Raw genomic sequence first — 20045 nt, forward strand, 5'->3', positions numbered from 1 at the left:
TCTTATTTTTCTTTTAATTTTGATTTTAGGCCACCTTTCAGCTCAACCAGGATTTCCCTGGTGGCTCAGATGGTAAAGTATCTGTCTACAGTGCAAGAGACCTGGGTTCAATCCCTGGGTTGGGAAGATCCCCTGGAGAAGGAAATGGCAATCCACTCCAGTATATTGCCTGGAAAATCCCATGGACAGAGGAGCCTGGAAGGCTACAGTCCATGGGGTCGCAAAGAGTTGGACACGACTGAGCGACTTCACTCACTTTCAGCTCAACAAATCCTTAAGGATTATGGAACATTGACAGTTATTTAGTTATGTTTTTACTTATTTATTTTTAAGGACATGAATTGGCACTAATACCAATGTAATCCTAAAATATTGTAGCTTCTCAACTGATATCAGGTCTTACCTTGTGAGAATCATATATTAGTAAGGGCTAGCCAACATCCTTTGAAGGCTCCCTTTTCCCATGGGCCCACTCAAAAAATAGGTCCTTTCCTAATTAAAATATGTTCAGTTTCTCAGATTGTCCTGGTGCTTTCTTAGCAGGAATGAGGGGAATTGCATAAGGAGATTGGAAGTCTCCTCTTCCACACAAACAAAAATTGGCAATCTTTATCTCTTTTGACAGCTGGTGGCATCTTCCTGAAAAGCTTTCAAAGCATAGATCATTTCTTCATAATGAAGCCTGTGTGCTCACATACAGTGGGCTGAAATTCTTATCTTATGCTACAGTAAAATGCTCTAATTTCAAGTCACAAAAGGATTCTGTACCCTTTACTTAGCAGAGCTGTGCAATTTGCCCATAAATAGACTGTTCAGCACCATTAGTGCATACTGTAAGTGTGCAGTGACATCGTAACCTTTTCAACCTTTCCAACCTTGAATGTGTTTTTCCCCTTTGAAGAATGACAAATGACAAAGGGGTGAGTGAGCCCCCTAAGCAATATTTTTGCCTTTAAGGATGAACTTGGGGGCTTTAGCTTGATCCCCTCACAGGAGGGAAAAAAAAAAATCAGTTTCATTGTCACCTGAGGCAAGACAGTTTTATTTATTTATTATTTTCCTCTTTCTGTCCCTGGTCCCACAGCCAAGAGAGACCTCAGACTTCTAAGCTTCAGAGATAGATCTTTGCATGGAAGAAAAATTTTCTGAGGGCAGTGATCAGAAAAGTACTGAAATAATATTTATTAAGTACCTACTATGTCTTAGATTCTGTTAGTCATTGAGGGTAGAAGTGATTATAGAATATTAATACAACCTACAGTTTCTAATCTTTGGTACTAAATAGCATATGTTTCCTAGCTTGACAAGATAGATTTGGGTGGAGAAGGAAGGGGAATGTGGTGAAAGGCAGAGAATAGAGTAGTTTGTTCTGTTTTGTTTTGTTTTAAAGAACAAGAGGGAAGAGTGACTATTTTATTGGCAACAGTCCTTTTTGTTGGCAGGGCAATGACTAACTCTAGTGCTCATTCCATTGCTCTCCATAGAGTTCTTGCACTCACAGTGACCTCCAGTTATTGTCCCAGATATTTGTGTCTTAGAGTAGTCCCTTTCTAAATCTGCCTACCCACTCACTTCCCTAATTCATTCAGAATTTTCTCAAACTTGTGAGATATCGTTTCACTTCCATTTTAGGTACACCTGAGAGCCTGGCAGAAAAAGAACGGCAGCTCTCTACCATGATTACCCAGCTGATCAGTTTACGGGAGCAGCTCCTGGCAGCGCATGATGAACAGAAAAAACTGGCAGCCTCACAAATTGAGAAACAACGGCAGCAAATGGACCTTGCTCGCCAACAGCAAGAACAGGTGAGCCCTGCAAAAGGAGCTGATGAACTGGAGATGTGGAATGTGCCAAGCTCAGAGAGTAATCACATTGATTGGTTTATTTGTCATAAGCCTTCCTAAAAAAAGACAAGGAAAGAAAGAAGCCTTCTGGAAATCTAGGGTCGTTGAGAATACTGAGGGGATATGTGGAGGACAAAGAAAGGCATAATAGAACTGGTCATAACTGAAGTGATAATATTGTTCCAGAACATTTGCATTTGATTAATTACTCAGGGATACTTGTTCATGTAGGTATCACATATATCCCTAGTGTAGTTTAACCATGAGTAAATCGCTTCTCTCTGGACTTCTTTTCTCATCCAGTAAAAGAAGATCCTGGTCTAGAAAAACTTTGAGAATCTTTTAACTTACTGGTTCAAGCTAGGGTGACTACATGTATCAGTTTTTCCAGAATAGCTCTGATTAATATCTGTTTTTCAGAGTATTAATACTCCGCTCTTCCACCTGTGAAAGTTGTCCTGGCTAGGCTGGTAAATTATATGGTCACTCTCTTTTAGCATAGGTAAATCATTAAAAACAAATTAACACATGGCTCCTGGAAGAATTTGACTTCATTGATTTAGAAGTGAGAAGGAAGAAAAATAGCAAAGTTTAAGTGTGTATCTTTTAAAAAATAAATCACTTTCCCAGATGTTTTTCCTGTCTCATAAGAGTACATTAATCTAACAACAAGAATCCTATAGAGCGGTCCCTGATGCTTTAGATCAGACAGATCCAAATTAATGTGCAGTTTTTAGGAATCTGACATTATTACTGGAATTATCTTTTCAGTTAACTGTATTTCATAGGGGTATATAGAGCAATATATGCTCTGTTGATTTTAATGAGTTGTGACGTCTGGTATTTTATATGCTTGAATATTTGCCCACATGTAGGAATATGGACTCAGCCCCTAATGGAAAATAACATAAAGGAACACTGTAAAAAATCAGAAGTTAGAATGTCATTTAGCCATCCAGAGATGACACAGTAATTAACTATTGACACTTGTGAATAAGCTAGCACAAATTAATCTTGACACATTTGCAGACGAGTGATATCTTACAGTGAACACTTTGTAATTATATTTCAAAATGAAAATTAAATGACACTTAAAACTAGGTTGTCATGCTCAATGAAGCGAGCATGTAGCTCAACCGATTGGCAAATAAAATTCAGAATTTGAGCCACATGGTGCTTATGTACCATACTTCACTGTGTCAAACCCATACGTCTAGAGTGGATGATAGTAATTGCACTGTGGTGTTTTGGATGCATTTCTATGCAGCACTTTATCATTTAGGAGGGACCATCAATATTAGATGTCTAGCAGTGTTTCACTGGATTGCTAAGAGGAAATGAATATTCAGAGATCCAGCATGTATACCTAGAGTTGCAGAGTTGTCCATTTCTGATTTGAATGGTGGTAAGCAGAGTGAGCCTTTTCAACTTGATTAAATACTATTTCCATTTTGCTTATAAAGCTTTGGGGAGGAGTGGTCCCATTTCTTAAACTGTAGCCTGTGTTAGGGGCAGCTTTATCATGACTTCTAGTATGAACCAGTCATCACCAGAAACCATTAAGCCATATTTGGGGGCAGACTGCTATTTGTCATCTTCTGCTGAAAGGAATGTAATTTGGGTATTTCCCTCTACTCTAGGCTAAAATATCAAAAAGACTCAGGAAGTATACAGCTGAGGGGTAATTCACACTCCTTTCCAACACTGTCCATTTTAGAATGCTTTGGAAATAGAAGAAATAGGGAAGAAATAACTCTTGCCTATAGGCATCATGAAACCAAGTCATCCTAAGAGCTTTCTGGCCATTTTTTTCTCTGGCTTCCTAGGTTGGCAGTGAGTGTGTTCTCACTAAGGGGCATTCCCATGGGTTTCAAGCTCCAGCAGCTCAGATTTGAGGTAATAAGCAGCCTGACACCTAACTCATGTTTTATAGTAAACACTATTATCCTAAAGAAGTTCTTTGCTCTCCTGAGGGGAAGATTCAGTCTTCCATGGGGCTTGCATTAAGTGGTTAATGTTTTTTTTTTTATAGACCAGATGACATGTTAAGATGTTGAATTTGTTGGATGAAGGAAGGGAATACAAAACTTATATGTGGATCCTGTACTATAAAACTAACACATTGCAGTAAAAATGATGTGAATAAATATGAAATTTTGTTTGTTTAAAAAAAATGCTTTGTATGTTATGCATTACATCAGCAAAAAAAGATAAAAGTTTTTGATTTTTGCTGTTTTTTTTCTTTTGACATTCCCTTGACAATATTTGTAAGCATTATCAGTTCTAAAAATCTTTACAGTAAAAAAGGTCTCACCAAAGTAGGCCATATTACAGGTAATAGAAAGTTCTTTCATGTCTTTGCTTATGGATTTTACTTTTTAAATCCAAATTAAGCTCCTCAGAAACATGTAGCCAAAGTTTTCCTGCCTTTATTCTCCAAGGATCAGATTTTGAAACTCCCATTCTTTCCAGATGACCAGTGCAGATATAGATGAACTGCTCACAAATGTAATACAAGGTGGGCAGTTCTCATGTACAGGTCAAGCTTTAGGGGTAAGCAGAGAGATGGCACCTGTTTGAAATATTTCCCTTCTCTCCAACTTTCTGATTCTGCCTCTCTCATTTTATAGGAATTCTTTCGTATTAGAAGTACAGTAAACATTCTTGTAATACCAGGAGATGTACCTCAGGTAATGGCAAAGGTGTAAGCATGTCATTTTAACTTAATGAAATTTTATTTCTGATAGATTGCAAGACAACAGCAGCAACTTCTGCAACAGCAGCACAAAATTAATCTCCTGCAACAACAGATCCAGGTCTGTGTATTTATTACTCTTGTCTGATTATACTTAGATACTTTCCTCCTTGAAAATGGAATTTAAAATGCTGCAAATGCACCCTTCTCTATAAACAGCAGCAATAGGGCTTTTATTCAAGGATGTTGTATACAGTTGTATAAATGAATGTAGGAAATATCGACTTGGTGGAAGTCTAAGCATTCTTTTCTGATGTGATGCATAAGCAGGATAAACCTTACCTTTTTTACCATCTGCCATTTGACTAATACAACCTAGTGAAAACATAATGGTTTCCAAGGTGGCATTCTCATGCTAGTTTTATTGCCACAAAATTACTTGCTCTGTATTTTACCGTCTGATAGTATCATGGGTAGAAGCTTATGTTTATTTGCTTGTTAGGATGTCTGATTGGGGCAATTATGAGAAGAATCTTATGATCTAGGAAAAGGTTGGTAATAATTAATTTGTTCTTTTTAGATATTAACTGCATTTCTGCTAGGTGCTAAAAGGAATATAAAGATTAGTAATTGTCTTCAAGAAGCTTATAGTCTAGAAAGGAAGAAAAACTTGTTCTTGAGTAATTGTAACACAGTTTAGAAATTTCTTTTTCTTTATTCCTTTTCTTTCTTTCTTTCTTTTTTTGGTGGCAGGGTAACACAATATAGAGATCATAATTACAATGGCCTGAAAAAGAATTCTGGTTTCTGTTATTCCGTTAGATATTTGACAGTTAATTCAACTAACAGCTATTTGACATAGGTAAGGGAAGTGATCTCCATTTTTGGATATGCTCATAGGTGGGTGTGTGACTTCTAGAAAGCCTTAGAGTAAGCAACTGGTTGTCTGGTGATTAAACCTCAGGCATACTGATCCCAGAGTTACATGTACCCACCACAGCCTCTGGGTTTCTCTTGGTTGTTGTAGATATTTTCTATACTGGGATATATTATTCAGCCTAGTTGGGGCACTATATTCTGAATTATATTAGTCCTTTCCTTGGGATTAGTATTACACCTTCCTGTGTTTTTAAAAATCATTGACATAAAGTTATTACTTATTTCACCTTACCAATGAAAAGTCAATGATTTAGATCTTTGCTTCATTGTGTAGTCACACTTAGTGTTCTGGGTAGTAGTCACTGCATTTAAAATACTGATTTGGTGTCTGAAGAAGTATTTGTACCTAATTTGGCACTTTGCCCATCTTTACTAGGAAGTTTTAACTAGTGTTTGCTGTTGTTGTTTTAATTAGCTCTGATTCTGTATTCCATACTCAAGTCTGTATGTTTCAAAATAATGAATCCAAACATAATAGATAGTATGTCTCTGGCATTTTGGACAGTCAGCTTTTATAATTAAATCTTGGAATAATTTTTTATCCTGATATCTTATGACTCATGCTGAGATCCTTAATTAAATAACTGTCCAGGTGTTCCCTTGTTCTGCCCTTATTAGAATTTTCAGTGTGTCTCCCACTGCTAAGGTCAAGAGTTTTAGCCTGTGGCTTCCTACATTTTTCTCTAGATTCCTCTCTAAGAACTTGGTAGGTGTTAAATAACCTGATTGTTTAGAGTACTCTCTGTTTCTCCTATTTGTAAAGCAGAAATGGAAGAAATTCCCTGAGATGTTTTCATATCAGTTACTTATTATTAATGTTTTTACTACCTCTTTATTACCTACTTCGTTATTTGTTTTGAATATATTTCACTTCTTAGTCCAAAGTTGTTTGCATTAACTGGATGTCTTAACTGACGTGTACCTGTGGTACTGAGGATCTCAGATGAATAGCAACAAAATTAGTTCAGAGTATCTTTGTGAAATATTATAGGCATTTATTGATTATATTTTATAGTCATAACGACTGTATAAGTTGAAATCTTTTTCAGGAAACTAGAACATGATCTTAAAATATTATTTGTCAGAATGTTCAATTTGAGAAGACAAGGAAATTGGTTTTTCAAGTGTTTTAATAGAAGTTCAATTGCTTTAAATTTTATACATATTTCTCATTGTTTAAATTTTTAAAAATTGAAGCCTATCAGGCCTTGATCTCATCAGTATAAACTATAAAAATCATAGACAGATTCAAAATAGTTGCATTAATTTTAGAAATATGGGATTCTTTGTAACAGGAATTCGTATTTTATTTTTAAAAAAAGAGGAGGCAATAATCTGTATTACAGTTTAATCTGTCCTGAACTACTGCTTCACTGTCAGTGTTTATCTAATCGAGTATAAGACCATTCAAAGAATTTTTCAAATACTGAAAAACATTTACTCCTTACACAAAACATATTCATCTCTGACACAAAGCACATATTTGATATTCAGAATTTTAGTTATTTTCTTGGGAGGGAAATGGGTTAAGTGTATTTTCACATAAGGTTTTTGGCCAGCCATAGGCATGATCAAATTTAAGAGAGAGACTTTTGTTGGACTCATTTTAATTTGAGCAAAATATGAGATATAAGGAATGCTTCAAACATTTTTCTATCATGAAAAAACATTCTCTCTTTTAAAAACAAAACAAAACAGAGATTAAAATTAGGTAATAAATACAAAACCTAACTTCTCTTCTAAAACTGAACGAATACAGTGACAATTTGAGATCCCAAGTTTGACCTTTTTCCTTCTTTTAAAATCTTGTATTCTAGAACTTTTTTCCTAACAGGGTCAGCAAGAGCCTTGGCAATTGGCCATAGATCATAAGTATCAGGTGATTATGTTCAAGATTGTTCTTTACTTCTAGTTCAGAATGCTGACTTCTGAATTAATGCTTGTTGCTTTGGAATTTGCAATAAAATTCCAAAATTTTATTTTCTGTAATAAAAAGAAAGGAAAGAGTATCTAACCTATTATAACAACCACACACAAACACATCTGGGTCTATAATAATGGAAGCAAATGAAAACCTGAACGATATGCACACATTGAAAGGCAGAATTCTTCATTAGCGACAGGAAAAGGCAGGATTAAGATAGTATTGTAAAAAGTCTTTGAGCTTATTTTTCTTATTTGCAGTCATTCAAAACTTATTCTGTGTATGTAGTTAGAAATTATTTCATTTATGTATTTTTTCCTTGAATATAATTTTAATGTAATTTCGCCTTGGTAGTTTATAACTAAATTTTTAAAGAGATACTTTTTAAGACTATGTGGACTTCCCAAGTGGCACTAGTGGTAAAGAACCCACCTGCCAATGCAGGAGACCCAAGAGACATGGTTTTCATTCATGGGTCGGGAAGATCCCCTGGAGGAGGGCGTGGCAGCCCACTTTGGTATTCTTGCCTGGAGAATCTCATGAACAAAGGAGTCTGGCAGACTAGAGTCCATAAGGTCACACAGAGTCAGACACAGCTGAAATTACTTAGCATGCATGCATGGTCTTTAAGCCATGCTGAAATCGTAAAATGAATGATTTTATGAACCAGTGTTTTTATAGTTTTGATGAGTCATTTTTTACCATTTAAAAAATCATATTAATAACTTTAAATTATTTTTAAAATTTGTTAATATCAACAGGTCTTTTAGTAGGCTGTTTGCTTAGTGAATTCTAATCCCTCTGTTTGTGCTTTGGGGAAAATGGTGATTCCTCTAATCTGTTACACAGTAAGTAATTCCCTGGATCAGAACAGATCAGATCAGTCACTCAGTTGTGTCTGACTCTCTGCAACCCCATGAACCATAGCACGCCGGGCCTCCCTGTCCATCACCAACTCCTGGAGTTCACCCAAACTCATGTTCATTGAGTTGGTGATGCCATCCAACCATCTCATCCTCTGTCATCCCCTTCTCCTCCTGCCCTCAATCTTTCCCAGCATCAGGGTCTTTTCAAATGAGTCAGCTCTTTGCATCAGGTGGCCAAAGTATTGGAGTTTCAGCTTCAACATCAGTCCTTTCTATGAACACCCAGGACTGATCTCCTTTGGGATGGACTGGTTGGATCTCCTTGCAGTCCAAGGGACTCTCAAGAGTCTTCTCCAACACCACAGTTCAAAAACATCAATTCTTTGGCACTCAGCTTTCTTTATAGTCCAACTCTCACATCCATACATGACTACTTGAAAAACCATAGCTTTGACTAGACAGACCTTTGTTGACAAAGTAATGTCTCTGCTTTTCAATATGCTGTCTAGGTTGGTCATAACTTGCCTTCCAAGGAGGAAGTGTCTTTTAATTTCATGGCTTCAATCACCATCTACAGTGATTTTGGAGCCCCCCCAAAAAACAGTGGAGCCACTGTTTCCACTGTTTCCCCATCTATTTGTCATGAAGTGATGGAACTGGATGCCATGATCTTCGTTTTCTGAATGTTGAGCGTTAAGCCAACTTTTTCACTCTCTTCTTTCACTTTCATCAAGACACTCTTTAGTTCTTCTTCACTTTCTGCCATAGGGTGGTGTCATCTCCATATCTGAGATATGGAGAATATCAATATCTCCATATTGATATTCCTCCTGGATAATCCCCTGGATATGAGGCCCAGAAAGTTAGATATTTTTGCTATTTCCAGGACAGAAATGGGGGTTTTCAGGTGGTGCTAGTGGTAAAGAACTCACCTGCCAGTGCAGGAGACACGAGATGTAGGTTTGATCCTTGGGTAGGGAAGATCCCCTGGAGGAGAGCATGGCAACCCACTCCAGTATTCTTGCCTGGAGAATCCTATGGACAGAGGAGCCTGGTAGGCTACAGTCCATAGGGTTGCAAAGAGTTGGACATGACTGAAGCAACTTAGCATGGACAGAAAAGGCACAATTTTTATTCAGTTTGTGGAAAGCAAAACTAACAGATCATGGAATATGGATCCTTGAATTTGGGAATATTGCTCTTGCTGTAATTCAAAAGAACAAATAACTGCTTCAGTAATTTCTTTCTCCTTTTCTCCCACATTGCACCATAGTATCTTAGTCAGTCTTTTGAAGCATTTTATTTATGAATTATATTGACTAGTAAACAAAATTCACTTTGAATCCATTGGATATATCAGCACATATTTACAACATTTTAATCAGTCATTAAATATGTCTAATCTATGCAAACTAGAAAATATTTTATAACTCTTGATTTCTTGATCCATCCATATATTTATTTGTCTAATCTCATTTGACCATGTCATGGTTTTGCAATCTAGAGAAGACATTCTTCGTGGACATATCATATTTTTTGGTTTTGATAGAATGTCAGTAGAAACATATTTAATGACAGCATTTTCTTGCTAGAACTTAATCTTTGCAAGAGGATTCACTTTATTAAAATATCTCTATGAGACACTTTCTTTTTCCAGACCTGAATAGTATGATCCATATATTCATGTCTCTTTAGACCTCAATTTTAGAGTTAACACAAGTGGCTGTGTTGTGTACTATATAGACAGTGTCCTCTCCTCACATCACTGACCTGTCAACAGTGGTCTCTTAAGAAGGGACTGGTTGGTTGGGATTTTATTTGGCATTTGGCTTCCTGGGCCAGAGCCAGTGATTCAGTTAATTAATATACATATACCGTTGGGGATAAAATTGTGAAACTTGAAATTTGTGGTTATTTGTTAATCATTATGATTAAAATATGGGCTTCCCAGGTGGTGCTAGTGGTAAAGAATCTGCTTGCCAATGCAGGAGAGATAAAAGACACAGATTTGATCCCTGGGTTGAGAAGATCCCCCGAAGAAGGAAATGACTGAAGTGTTTCCAGACATGTTTCAGACATGACTGAAGCGACTTAGCATGATTAATACACAATATTCATTGTCTTTCTGTCACCATTTAATACATGAATTAGATGATGAACTCAGTCTGTGGAAGGCCTAAACTAATGCCATTGCTGCTTTTTGGCAGATACTTTCTCTTATCTGAAAACATCTCTTTTAAACGCTCTGATTACACATGCTGCTTATTTATACAACTAAGTGTTTGTCTCTTCACTGAAGCGTCACTCTGTTCTTTAGGAGTATGTGAGTATTTTCCATACGTAGTGTTTTCTATTTTGATTATAATATATTCATCTATGCTGTTTGCATATTTTGTGCGTCTGTGTGTTTTTCATGTGGTGGAGTGCCATTAAATTGTGTTCTCCTTTCTTCCTACATAACCAGTAGTCGTATTAATATTATGAGTAGAGAAGTGATTGTTCTTAAACCATTAAACAGAATAACTTGAGATGTACTCTCACCTTTTAACGAGATAAACCTTGCCTCTTGTTTCCTTCAATATGATTAACTACAGGCATTTCAGGTATCTGCTGAGCAGAATAAGGACTACCTTTTTATGTGAAGTAGTTGTCTAAAGATCAGAAATAATTACTTTGTACATTAGCCTGCATGGCCTGCATGACCTGGTTAATTAATTTTTTGCCAGGATAATAATAATAGATATATATTTGAAGATATGCCTCATCATTTAGTATCTAATTGACCTCTAATTTTAAGAGCTGGACCTTGCATTTATTGTCTTTTGGAATTGGCTGAACAGACAGCAGAAAAGACTGAGGAAAGTGAGGAACCTTGCAATCTCACGTATTTCCTCTGTTTTATGTTGTATATGTTGTATCTCTTCGTTAATTATATTTAGCATTGATAAACAAAAAGCAATTACACTGCTCCTGTTTTGGCTCTAGCAAATAGTCCTTTTTTGGGTGTTATTGATCAGGTAAGGGATCTCCTTTCAACAGCCTCTGAACAGGACTAAATAAACCCATTGAAAGTAACTCAATACTTCTATTAGCATTGTATGTGTATCTGATACTCTCGCAATGAAATGAGAGTTCTAAACAAAGCTTAGAAGTCTAGGATTAGCCCCCAGTTTCAGCAAACCCTTAAAATATTTTGTAATTCTATCTTCAATCATGAATTAGCCGGGAAAAACAGACCCTCTCTCCTCTATTTCTCTGCTGTATGCTGTTTTTAATTGCCCATGGGCAGGCTGCTGTGATCTTTGAAAGTTTAAATCCAAGATAAAAATGCAAATCTAATTATTTCTTTTATGTAATCGAATTAACTTTTTAAGTAATGATAGATGCTCTATAGCCTGCTTCTAACATTTTAATAATGAAGTTCCTGAATTATAAAGAATAGGTAAAGCTGCTATAATTCATGAATAGCAATGGCCTTAGATAAAAATATAAATTCTTATTGTGGATTAGAAACTCTGCGTGAGTTAATCACGCTAGATGGTTAAAGTTGGAGTGCATCTAGAAATAAAAAGAGGTTATACCAAACCAGATTCTTTTAGCTGCTATAATAGAATTATTAATCAGCTTACTACCTATTTTCTTATGGCAAAGATCTCATTCAGTTGACCAGAGCCTGATGGTGAATCTCAATGCTTTTCATGCACTATTCTTTAGTTTCCTGAACTCTCTCTAGGTGACTCTACCTTGTATCTTATCTACTTCTGCTTATCTCTCAGACTTTACTCCCCAGCTCCTTCTCAAATCAGGGAAAATTCAAGGAAGCCAAAGCCTCTCCTTCTCTGGGATTAAAGAAGAGTGCGAGAGTGCATTACCTGTTAAGGGGCAGGAGGGTATGGAGCCCAGTGGGTGGACGATCCAGGTGGTGCCAGCATATGACATTACATAACATAGAATCAGTTCCCCAGGGAAAAAGCAGCTCATTTCTCTGTTTCCCTTGATCTCTCTGATTACACTGAGGGCTCAGTTCAGTGTTAGTACACTTTAAACCCTTTTCAGGTTGTGCTAATCTCTCTCTTTGTAGGCGAGAGAGATCATCTTAGTGTCAGAGCTTTGGGGGACAATAGTGCTTGAATTAAAGTAAAACTTTTATTTTTATTGTTACATTATCATTTACTTAACAAGTGGTTTTCTATTGAATTTCCTATTGGTTTTCTATTTGAGGTAGTGCTTTTGAAATAAATGTATTTAAGCAAAAAAAAAGTCAATTTAATTAAAACTATAAGTAAGTAATAATTGGGTACTTGGATATGGCAAAGGTTATAAAGACAGTTCTTTAATGATGGAATTTTAAGACAGTATTGCTGGAGCACTGCCCTGAGAGATGTCAGATGTTCTGCTTCCATTCTTCTGCTTTCACAGAATGTTAAACTTGGACACATCCTCTCACATGGTTCTCACTCACTGATCAGCGGTAGGGTGGGTACCTATTTCTATTGTACAACAATATAGTGAGTTTGCTGTTAAGCTATACGTAAAAATAACCCTAAGTTTATGTTTTCTCTACTTTTTTTTGGAATTAAAATGCCCTTTCCTTTTATGAAGCATAGGTGATAATAGATGGTGTGTGCTTCATTTCTTTGTTTTTCAGTAATTTTAGTTGGTAAAATAAAAAGTTCCCAAATATATGTAAGTTCCCACTTCTGTTTTTCTTTGAAATTTCTTTGGTACTCTTTCTCTGGTGCAAATCCTTTACTTTATACAAGGGAGCTGAGGTATAGACAACAACTTGTCCAGGCTTAAAAAGCTACATGTTGTCAGAGCCATGAGTGAAAGCCAACTGTCTTTGACTTCAAGCTGCTGCTGTTGCTAAGTCGCTTCAGTCGTGTCCGACTCTGTGCGGCCCCAGAGACGGCAGCCCACCAGGCTCCACCATCTCTGGGACAAGACTAGTACTATTTCCAACATTCCAGGTTGTAACTCAATTTGCCCTTTTTGTGATATGAAAATCTTAGTGCACTTTAGTTTCCCAGTTTGTAAAATGTGGATAATAATACCTAACATCTAAAATCTCATTACACTCTCTTTATCCTTAAATTAAAAAAAAAAAAGATTGGTTGTTAGAATCAATTTATATCTCAGAACTAGTACAACTTTGGCTGCATCCTCACAAAAAAGAGATAAAAAGAACAAAATTGGAATCTTTTTGTAACGTGGTATGAAATATATTTGCGGCTAAGTGATTCTTTTGGTGCGTGCATGCTAAGTTGCTTCAGTCATGTCCAACTCTGTGCAGTGCTATGGACTGTAGCCTGCCAGGCTTCTCTGTCCATGGGATTCTCTAGGCAAGAACACTGGAGTGGGTTGCCATGCCCTCCTCCAGGGGATCTTCCCGACCCAGGGATCAAACCCAAACCTCTTAAGTCTCTTGCATTAGCAGGCAGGTTTGTGGCTCAGCTGGTAAAGAATCCGTTTGCAATGTGGGAGACCTGAGTTCGATCCCTGGGTTGGGAAGATACCCCGGAGAAGGGAAAGGCTACCCACTCCAGTATTCTGGCCTAGAGAATCCTGTGGACTATATAGTCCATGGACAACTGAGCAACTTTCACTTCACTTCACTTCTTTACCACTAGCACCACCTGGGAAGCCCAATTCTTTTTTTTTTTTTAATTGATTTAATTGAAGTTTAATTGAGCTACAATGTTGTATTAGCTTTTTTTTCCTTTTTTATTCATATATATTTAATATAAATTTATTTATTTTAATTGAAGGCTAATTACTTTACAATATTGTATTGGTTTTGCCATACATCAACATGAACCCACCATGGGTGTACATGTGTTCCCCATCCTGAACCCCCCTCCCACCTCTCTCCCCATATCATCCCTCTGGGTCATCCCAGTGCACCAGCCCCGAGCATCCTGTATCATGCATCAAACCTAGACTGGCGATTTGTTTCACATATGATATTATACATGTTTCAGTGCCATTCTCCCAAATCATCCCACCCTTGCCAATTCTTTTGGTATTTACATATAAACGTCTTAGTTAATGATACAGTTGAGTCGGTGAAAAAATTCTATGGATCCAAATGCATTTTTGGCTGACCCAGTACTTTCTAGGAGCTTAAAAGTGATAGGTCTCTATGCTGAGGCTCAGTCACCTTTAATGTTAGTACTTGTTTTTATAGCAATCTTCTGCAGTGTTGAAAGTGAGCAGTGGTTTAAAATTATTTTTTTCTGTGAAATCGGCTAGTTTGATATATATGAGGAATGTATGAATCTGAATGTACTTTTAAGCTGGATTTGTACATATAAATAGAAGGTAGAAAGAATAAAATGCATTGCTTCAGAGCATATGTAATCCAGAACCAGCACAAGTATCAGGGACAAATAAATCAAGATTTAAATTCCGGTTCTACTACTTATTAGTTCTGTAACATGTTTTGCTACTTACTAGCCCACTCCAGTACTCTTGCCTGGAAAATCCCACGGACGGAGGAGCCTGGTAGGCTGCAGTCCATGGGGTCGCTGAGGGTCGGACACGACTGAGCGACTTTACTTTCACTTTTCACTTTCATCCTTTGGAGAAGGAAATGGCAACCCACTCCAGTGTTCTTGCCTGGCGAATCCCAGGGAAGGGGGAGCCTGGTGGGCTGCCGTCTATGGGGTCGCACGACTGAAGTGACTTAGCAGCAGCAGCAGCAGCTGTGGGATTAGAGATCATCATTAAAAAAAAAAACTTGACTAAGTGCTCAATGCATTTTATCTATCACTATCATCATTGTTGTATGAGCTATAGGAATAAATTCAGAGTCCCTAACAGTGAAACACACATGTACATATTTTGCGACTACATGTTTAGCATGTTTATATTTACATACATATGCATATTTAGAACCCACAAATTAGTGATGTGAATATAGGATAATCAATGTGCAAGCACTGTAATCAATTAGTATCACCAGGGCAGTCTCGAGCATAAGAAGGGACAAAAATTTTCTCTGGCTGCCAAATGAGAACTATTTTAATTGTCAGTAAGAGGAGAGTAAGGTTTATCAGGTACTCAGAAATGGTTGACCAAGAATTAGGTAGAACTGCCTGGAGAGTGTCTAAAAAGGAATGTGGCATTTTATTCTAGAAATTAGGGTCAAATTCTTACTTTTCACACTAAAACGGGCTTTTCTATTAGATCAGTAGTGCTTGTGGGATAGTAAATGAACCTTTTCAATTTATTTTATAGCTTTTTTTTTTTTTTAATACACAGATGAAGTTAGTGATGTAGCGGCACAAAATGCAAAAGTCCTGCTTGTTTAAAATAAAGTTGTTCATATAAATCTTATGTATGCCATCTCCTGTAAGTCAAGCATTTGCCCAGCTTTTGTGAATTATGTCTGTACTTAGAATTTAAGAAGTTAAACAGTATGCATACCAGACTTGAGAGATGGGAAATAAAAGTTGATATACTGTGTGACACTTGATATAGCACAGAGAAATATCTTTTAAATTTTAAAGGATATACTGACATAGCCATTTTTAATTCACATAAGGTAACTCCTACTCAAAGTTATTAATGTTAGAGTCAGATATTTTTACTTGTTCAAAATAAAAGAAAATAAATGATGCAAAAGATGTAATGTCTCAGTGTGAGACACTGAATTCATTTTAGCTGCCACCCAGTCTATTAAGAAAATGTTAAAGTTGTAGCATTAAACAATGAAAGTTAAGGAATTCACAAATCAGAATAAAGAGTAAAGTTCATCCCCAGTCAGGTCATAGTCATGACTTTTGTTAAATATACACTTCAGTGGATGATTTTTATCTTAAAATGTCTACAGATGAGTTTCTACAGTGGCTGAGATTAGTGGAGCTGGAAAGAGCTCTCAGCTAGGCTGACTCTGCTTCTTGAACATGTTGACAAGGTGAACACACTGTCTTAAAAAAACTCTAAACTTAAAAACAGGCCATGCTTGTTCCAATGCTGGAAATCATTCATTTCCCAGCCTTTCAAATGTTGGCTCTTTCTTATACATCCTTTAGTTGTATAATTAATAGGAAAAGAGGGGAAAACCCCAAGAAAACTGATTTTACTTTTGATTCTCTAATAACTTTTGTTCCCTTTCAAAAGTTGTGATGATGTCAAGAACCAGTTTCCCAAACAGAAAAGCGTTAACTTTTGTACTGTTATTTAATAAAAGATGTAAGTCTTAGTTTGGCATTTTTAAAGCTGGATTTGGCAGAAGTCTTTTGTTAATTTATATATAGTTAAATACAGGGCACTTTTGTCACTGAATGTTGTCTAAGGAGGCAAGAAGAGGACTGAAACTTCTGGGAGAAGAAAGATCTGTAGCTGCTGGTTCAGGTATTTGTTTGTTTTAAAGGACCCTTTCCCCCACTCTGTGGTTGTCAGTCTCTTCTTTCTCCAGACTTGCATTTCATTGAAAATTGTGAACGTTTATGATGTTATTCAGTCATTCAGTAGTGTCTGACTCTCTACGACCCCTTAGACTGCAGCACTCCAGGCTCCTCTGTCCTCCACTATCTCCTGGACTTTGCTCAAACTATGTCCATTGAGTCATTAATGCTATCTAACCATCTCATCCTCTGCCTTCTCTTTCTCCTTTTGTCTTCAGTCTTTCCCAGCATCAGGGTCTTTTCCGGTGAGTCAGCTCTTCACATCAGGTGGCTAAACTATTGGAGCTTGAGCATCAGTCTTTCCAATGAATATTCAGGGTAGATTTTCTTTAGGATCAACTAGTTTGATCACCTTGCAACCAAGGGACTCTCTTGGAGTCTTCTCCAGCACCACAGTTTGAAAGCATCAGTTCTTCAGTGCTCAGCCTTCTTTATGGTCCAACTTGCAAATCCATACATGACTACTAGGAAAAAAAAATAGCTTTGACTATAAGGATCTTTACTGGCAAAGTGACATGTCTGGGTTTTTTTTAATATGCTTTCTAGGTTTGTCATAGCTTTCCATCCAAGGAGCAAGTGTCTTTTAATTTCATGGCTGTAGTCACCATTTGCAGTGATTCTGGGACCCAAGAAAATTAAGCCTGTCACTATTTACATTGTTTCTCCACCTATTTGCCATGAAGTGCTGGAACCAGATGCCATGATCTTTGTTTTTTGAATGTTGAGTTTTAAGCCAGCTTTTTTACTCTCTTCTTTCACTTTCATCAAGGGGCTTTTTAGTTTCTCTTCACTTTCTGCCATAAGGGTGGTATCATCTGCCTGTCTGAGGTTATTGATATTTCTCCTGGCAATCTTGATTCCAGCTTGTGAGTCATCCAACCATGGCATTTCACATGATCTACTCTGCATAGAACTTAAATAAGCAGGGTGACAATATACAGCCTTGTCTTACTCCTTTCCTAATCTTGAACCAGTCAGTATTTCCACGTCCAATTCAAACTGTTGCTTCTTGACCCACACACAGGTTTCTCAGGAAACAGTAAGGTGGCCTGGTTATGATAGCTTCTAGATAAGCAGCTTAGCATCTGGAAGCTGGAGTTTGAAGGAATCAACATGGTTATACTGATAGAAGAATGAGCTTAGATGCAGAAGGTGATGGAGAGGAAGAAAGTGCACATGAGTTGAAAGCTATTACCTTCCTTAGTGATGAATAACAGAGGTTCAAGGAAAAGAAAACCTAATTCCAAGTTTCCTCTCCACTGAATTCCATGTAATTCTTTGCAATACTTTGTGCAGACTCAAATTTCTAAATTTTGTGTTTGAAGATTAGATGGAGAGGAGAAACTGTTAGATGACCTGATATTTGTCTTAGGAAAAGTAGAGAGGAGCATGCAAAAGTGAAATATTGGGTTCGAGCTGGAGGATAGTCTTGGACGGTCAGTTAGACCAGGTCAGTGATAGAGCAAACATATAGTCTACTCCTGGAGGACTTCCAGCTTGTGGCTGGAATATGTGTAATGGAAGGGTGGACACCCGGGCAAAGGAAAATGAAGTTGTGCTTTTGAAATTGGCCTCCACACAACAGCTATTTTTCTGTTAAGATTATCTGATTTCATTCTATTGTGTATTGTCACATACGCTGGTCTCTGACAGGGCCGTTTCATGGATTCCATTTTAAGGTGGATTCCATACCCTCTGTTTAGGTCCCCAGCCCCCCTTATCAATACAGCATCTTTCAGTCTCAGTAAAGCACGGTATCTTTCATTCTCAACAATTCCCTGACTATGGAAAGCCAGATTGGTGATATGCAGTATACCTCAAGTCGCTAAGATTACAAAGGCAAATGACTTGGGTAGCAGAATTATAAACTATTCTATTGTTTTAGATTAGTTTAATTTTTTTCTAACACATTGCTTTTGTATAAGAAAATCAGTTTAAAAATGTAAATGTACATTGAAAGACCCTTGTTTTCAATATCAGGAAAATTATTAAATTTATTATGGTATGTTCATGTGATCAGCTGTTATAGACTATTAATAATGATACTGACAAGTAATTTTTAATGATTTAGAATAATGCTTTCAACATAACATTAGATGGCAGAAAAAAACCCTAGAACATAATAATCTAAATACAGTACAATCTTGGCTACATAAAAATAGGCATTTTAAAAAAGACTGCAAAAGGATACATTGCTTTTATAATTAACTTTATTATTATTTTACTTTAAAAATACAAGTAACAGAAAAGGAGGAGATATCTATCCTTTGTGATCACCTCAATAGTTTGTGTTCACCAAATAGATAATCAAGTCTTATAACTTGACTGTTATAACATTTCTGGTTTCCTTCATAGAGCACTCAGTTAATCAAAAAAACAACCAAGTATCTAGATAACTGAAAAAAATACACAGATATAGATCTTTCCAGTGCTTTCAGGCTATTTTACTGTCTTTGCCTCTATGCCTGCTCCATCTCTTACTAATTTTCCCAGCTTCGCCTATGTCACTGAATTAATTCCATAGATTTGTTTGCTCCCTATATAGCTCAGATAGGCCACGATTTCAAGTCTAGGGAAAGAGAAGATGTGGAGATAATTATTGATCTTCTTACACCAAAACTTTTTATTCTCCTTTCTATTGAAGACACAGTCCCCGCTGAGAAACAGAATAGGATTAGGGAAGCATAGCAGGGTAGAAAGAAGCATAGGCTTGGCCTCAAGATGCCCGCCCCTAGTCTTGGTCTGCTTGAAATGACAGTACCTCTTGTAAGGTCGGACCCCAGGGGCCATGATGGGCCGCCCCTCGTCTGCCTCCCGCCAAGAAGGTCCCTAACAGAAGGAGCCTCCCGGATCCCGGGGACCAATGACAGCACAGTTCGCCAGCTAAAGCCGCCCCACCTCCGCCCCGTAGAAGGACCTATCAGCCCGCGACACCTCGGCCGAGCAACCTATCCAAACCCCCCATCCATTAACCTGCCCATCCCTCGCAGTGTGCATATATAAACAAACTTCTAACAGGTCAGGACGCGTGGACTTCCTCGACCTGCCCCGTTCAGTCAGGGAACCCCGCCCGGGAGCGCTTGCCATTAAAGCCTGTTAGACACTCTTTTGGTGTCCTGGTCGTCTTTTACCTAACACCTCTGGCAAACATTCTTCTACATCGATTCTCATTTCCATACATTTAGGAATAAGGATCATTGTACAAAATTATTCCTAAAATTCTTCGTGACTCTGACCCCCTGTGATTCTAGATAATGAAAATTAACTCTGGTTCTTAGAACATGGAGAGCAGTAGGTAGTCTCTGCTGCAAAGCTTTCAGGCAAATGTCAAGTCTGGCCACAGCATAAGCCATGTCCACTTAGGAA

General features: G+C 37.3%; 1 protein-coding gene across 4 annotated transcripts in view; it reads left to right on the top strand.

Moving 5' to 3' along the window:
- The window catches only part of SOX6 (SRY-box transcription factor 6), a 408021-nt gene that overhangs the window by 189527 nt on the left and 198449 nt on the right, over positions 1 to 20045 (top strand). For all 4 annotated transcript variants that reach the window (XM_068988346.1, XM_068988348.1, XM_068988347.1 and 1 more), the window contains exons 4-5: positions 1633 to 1805; positions 4592 to 4660. In XM_068988346.1, the coding sequence (XP_068844447.1) occupies positions 1633 to 1805; positions 4592 to 4660 (242 nt within the window). The remainder of the gene's footprint in view (positions 1 to 1632; positions 1806 to 4591; positions 4661 to 20045) is intronic.

This window comes from Capricornis sumatraensis, chromosome 16 (assembly GCF_032405125.1).
Source record: "Capricornis sumatraensis isolate serow.1 chromosome 16, serow.2, whole genome shotgun sequence".
NCBI classification, from domain to species: Eukaryota; Metazoa; Chordata; class Mammalia; order Artiodactyla; family Bovidae; genus Capricornis; species Capricornis sumatraensis.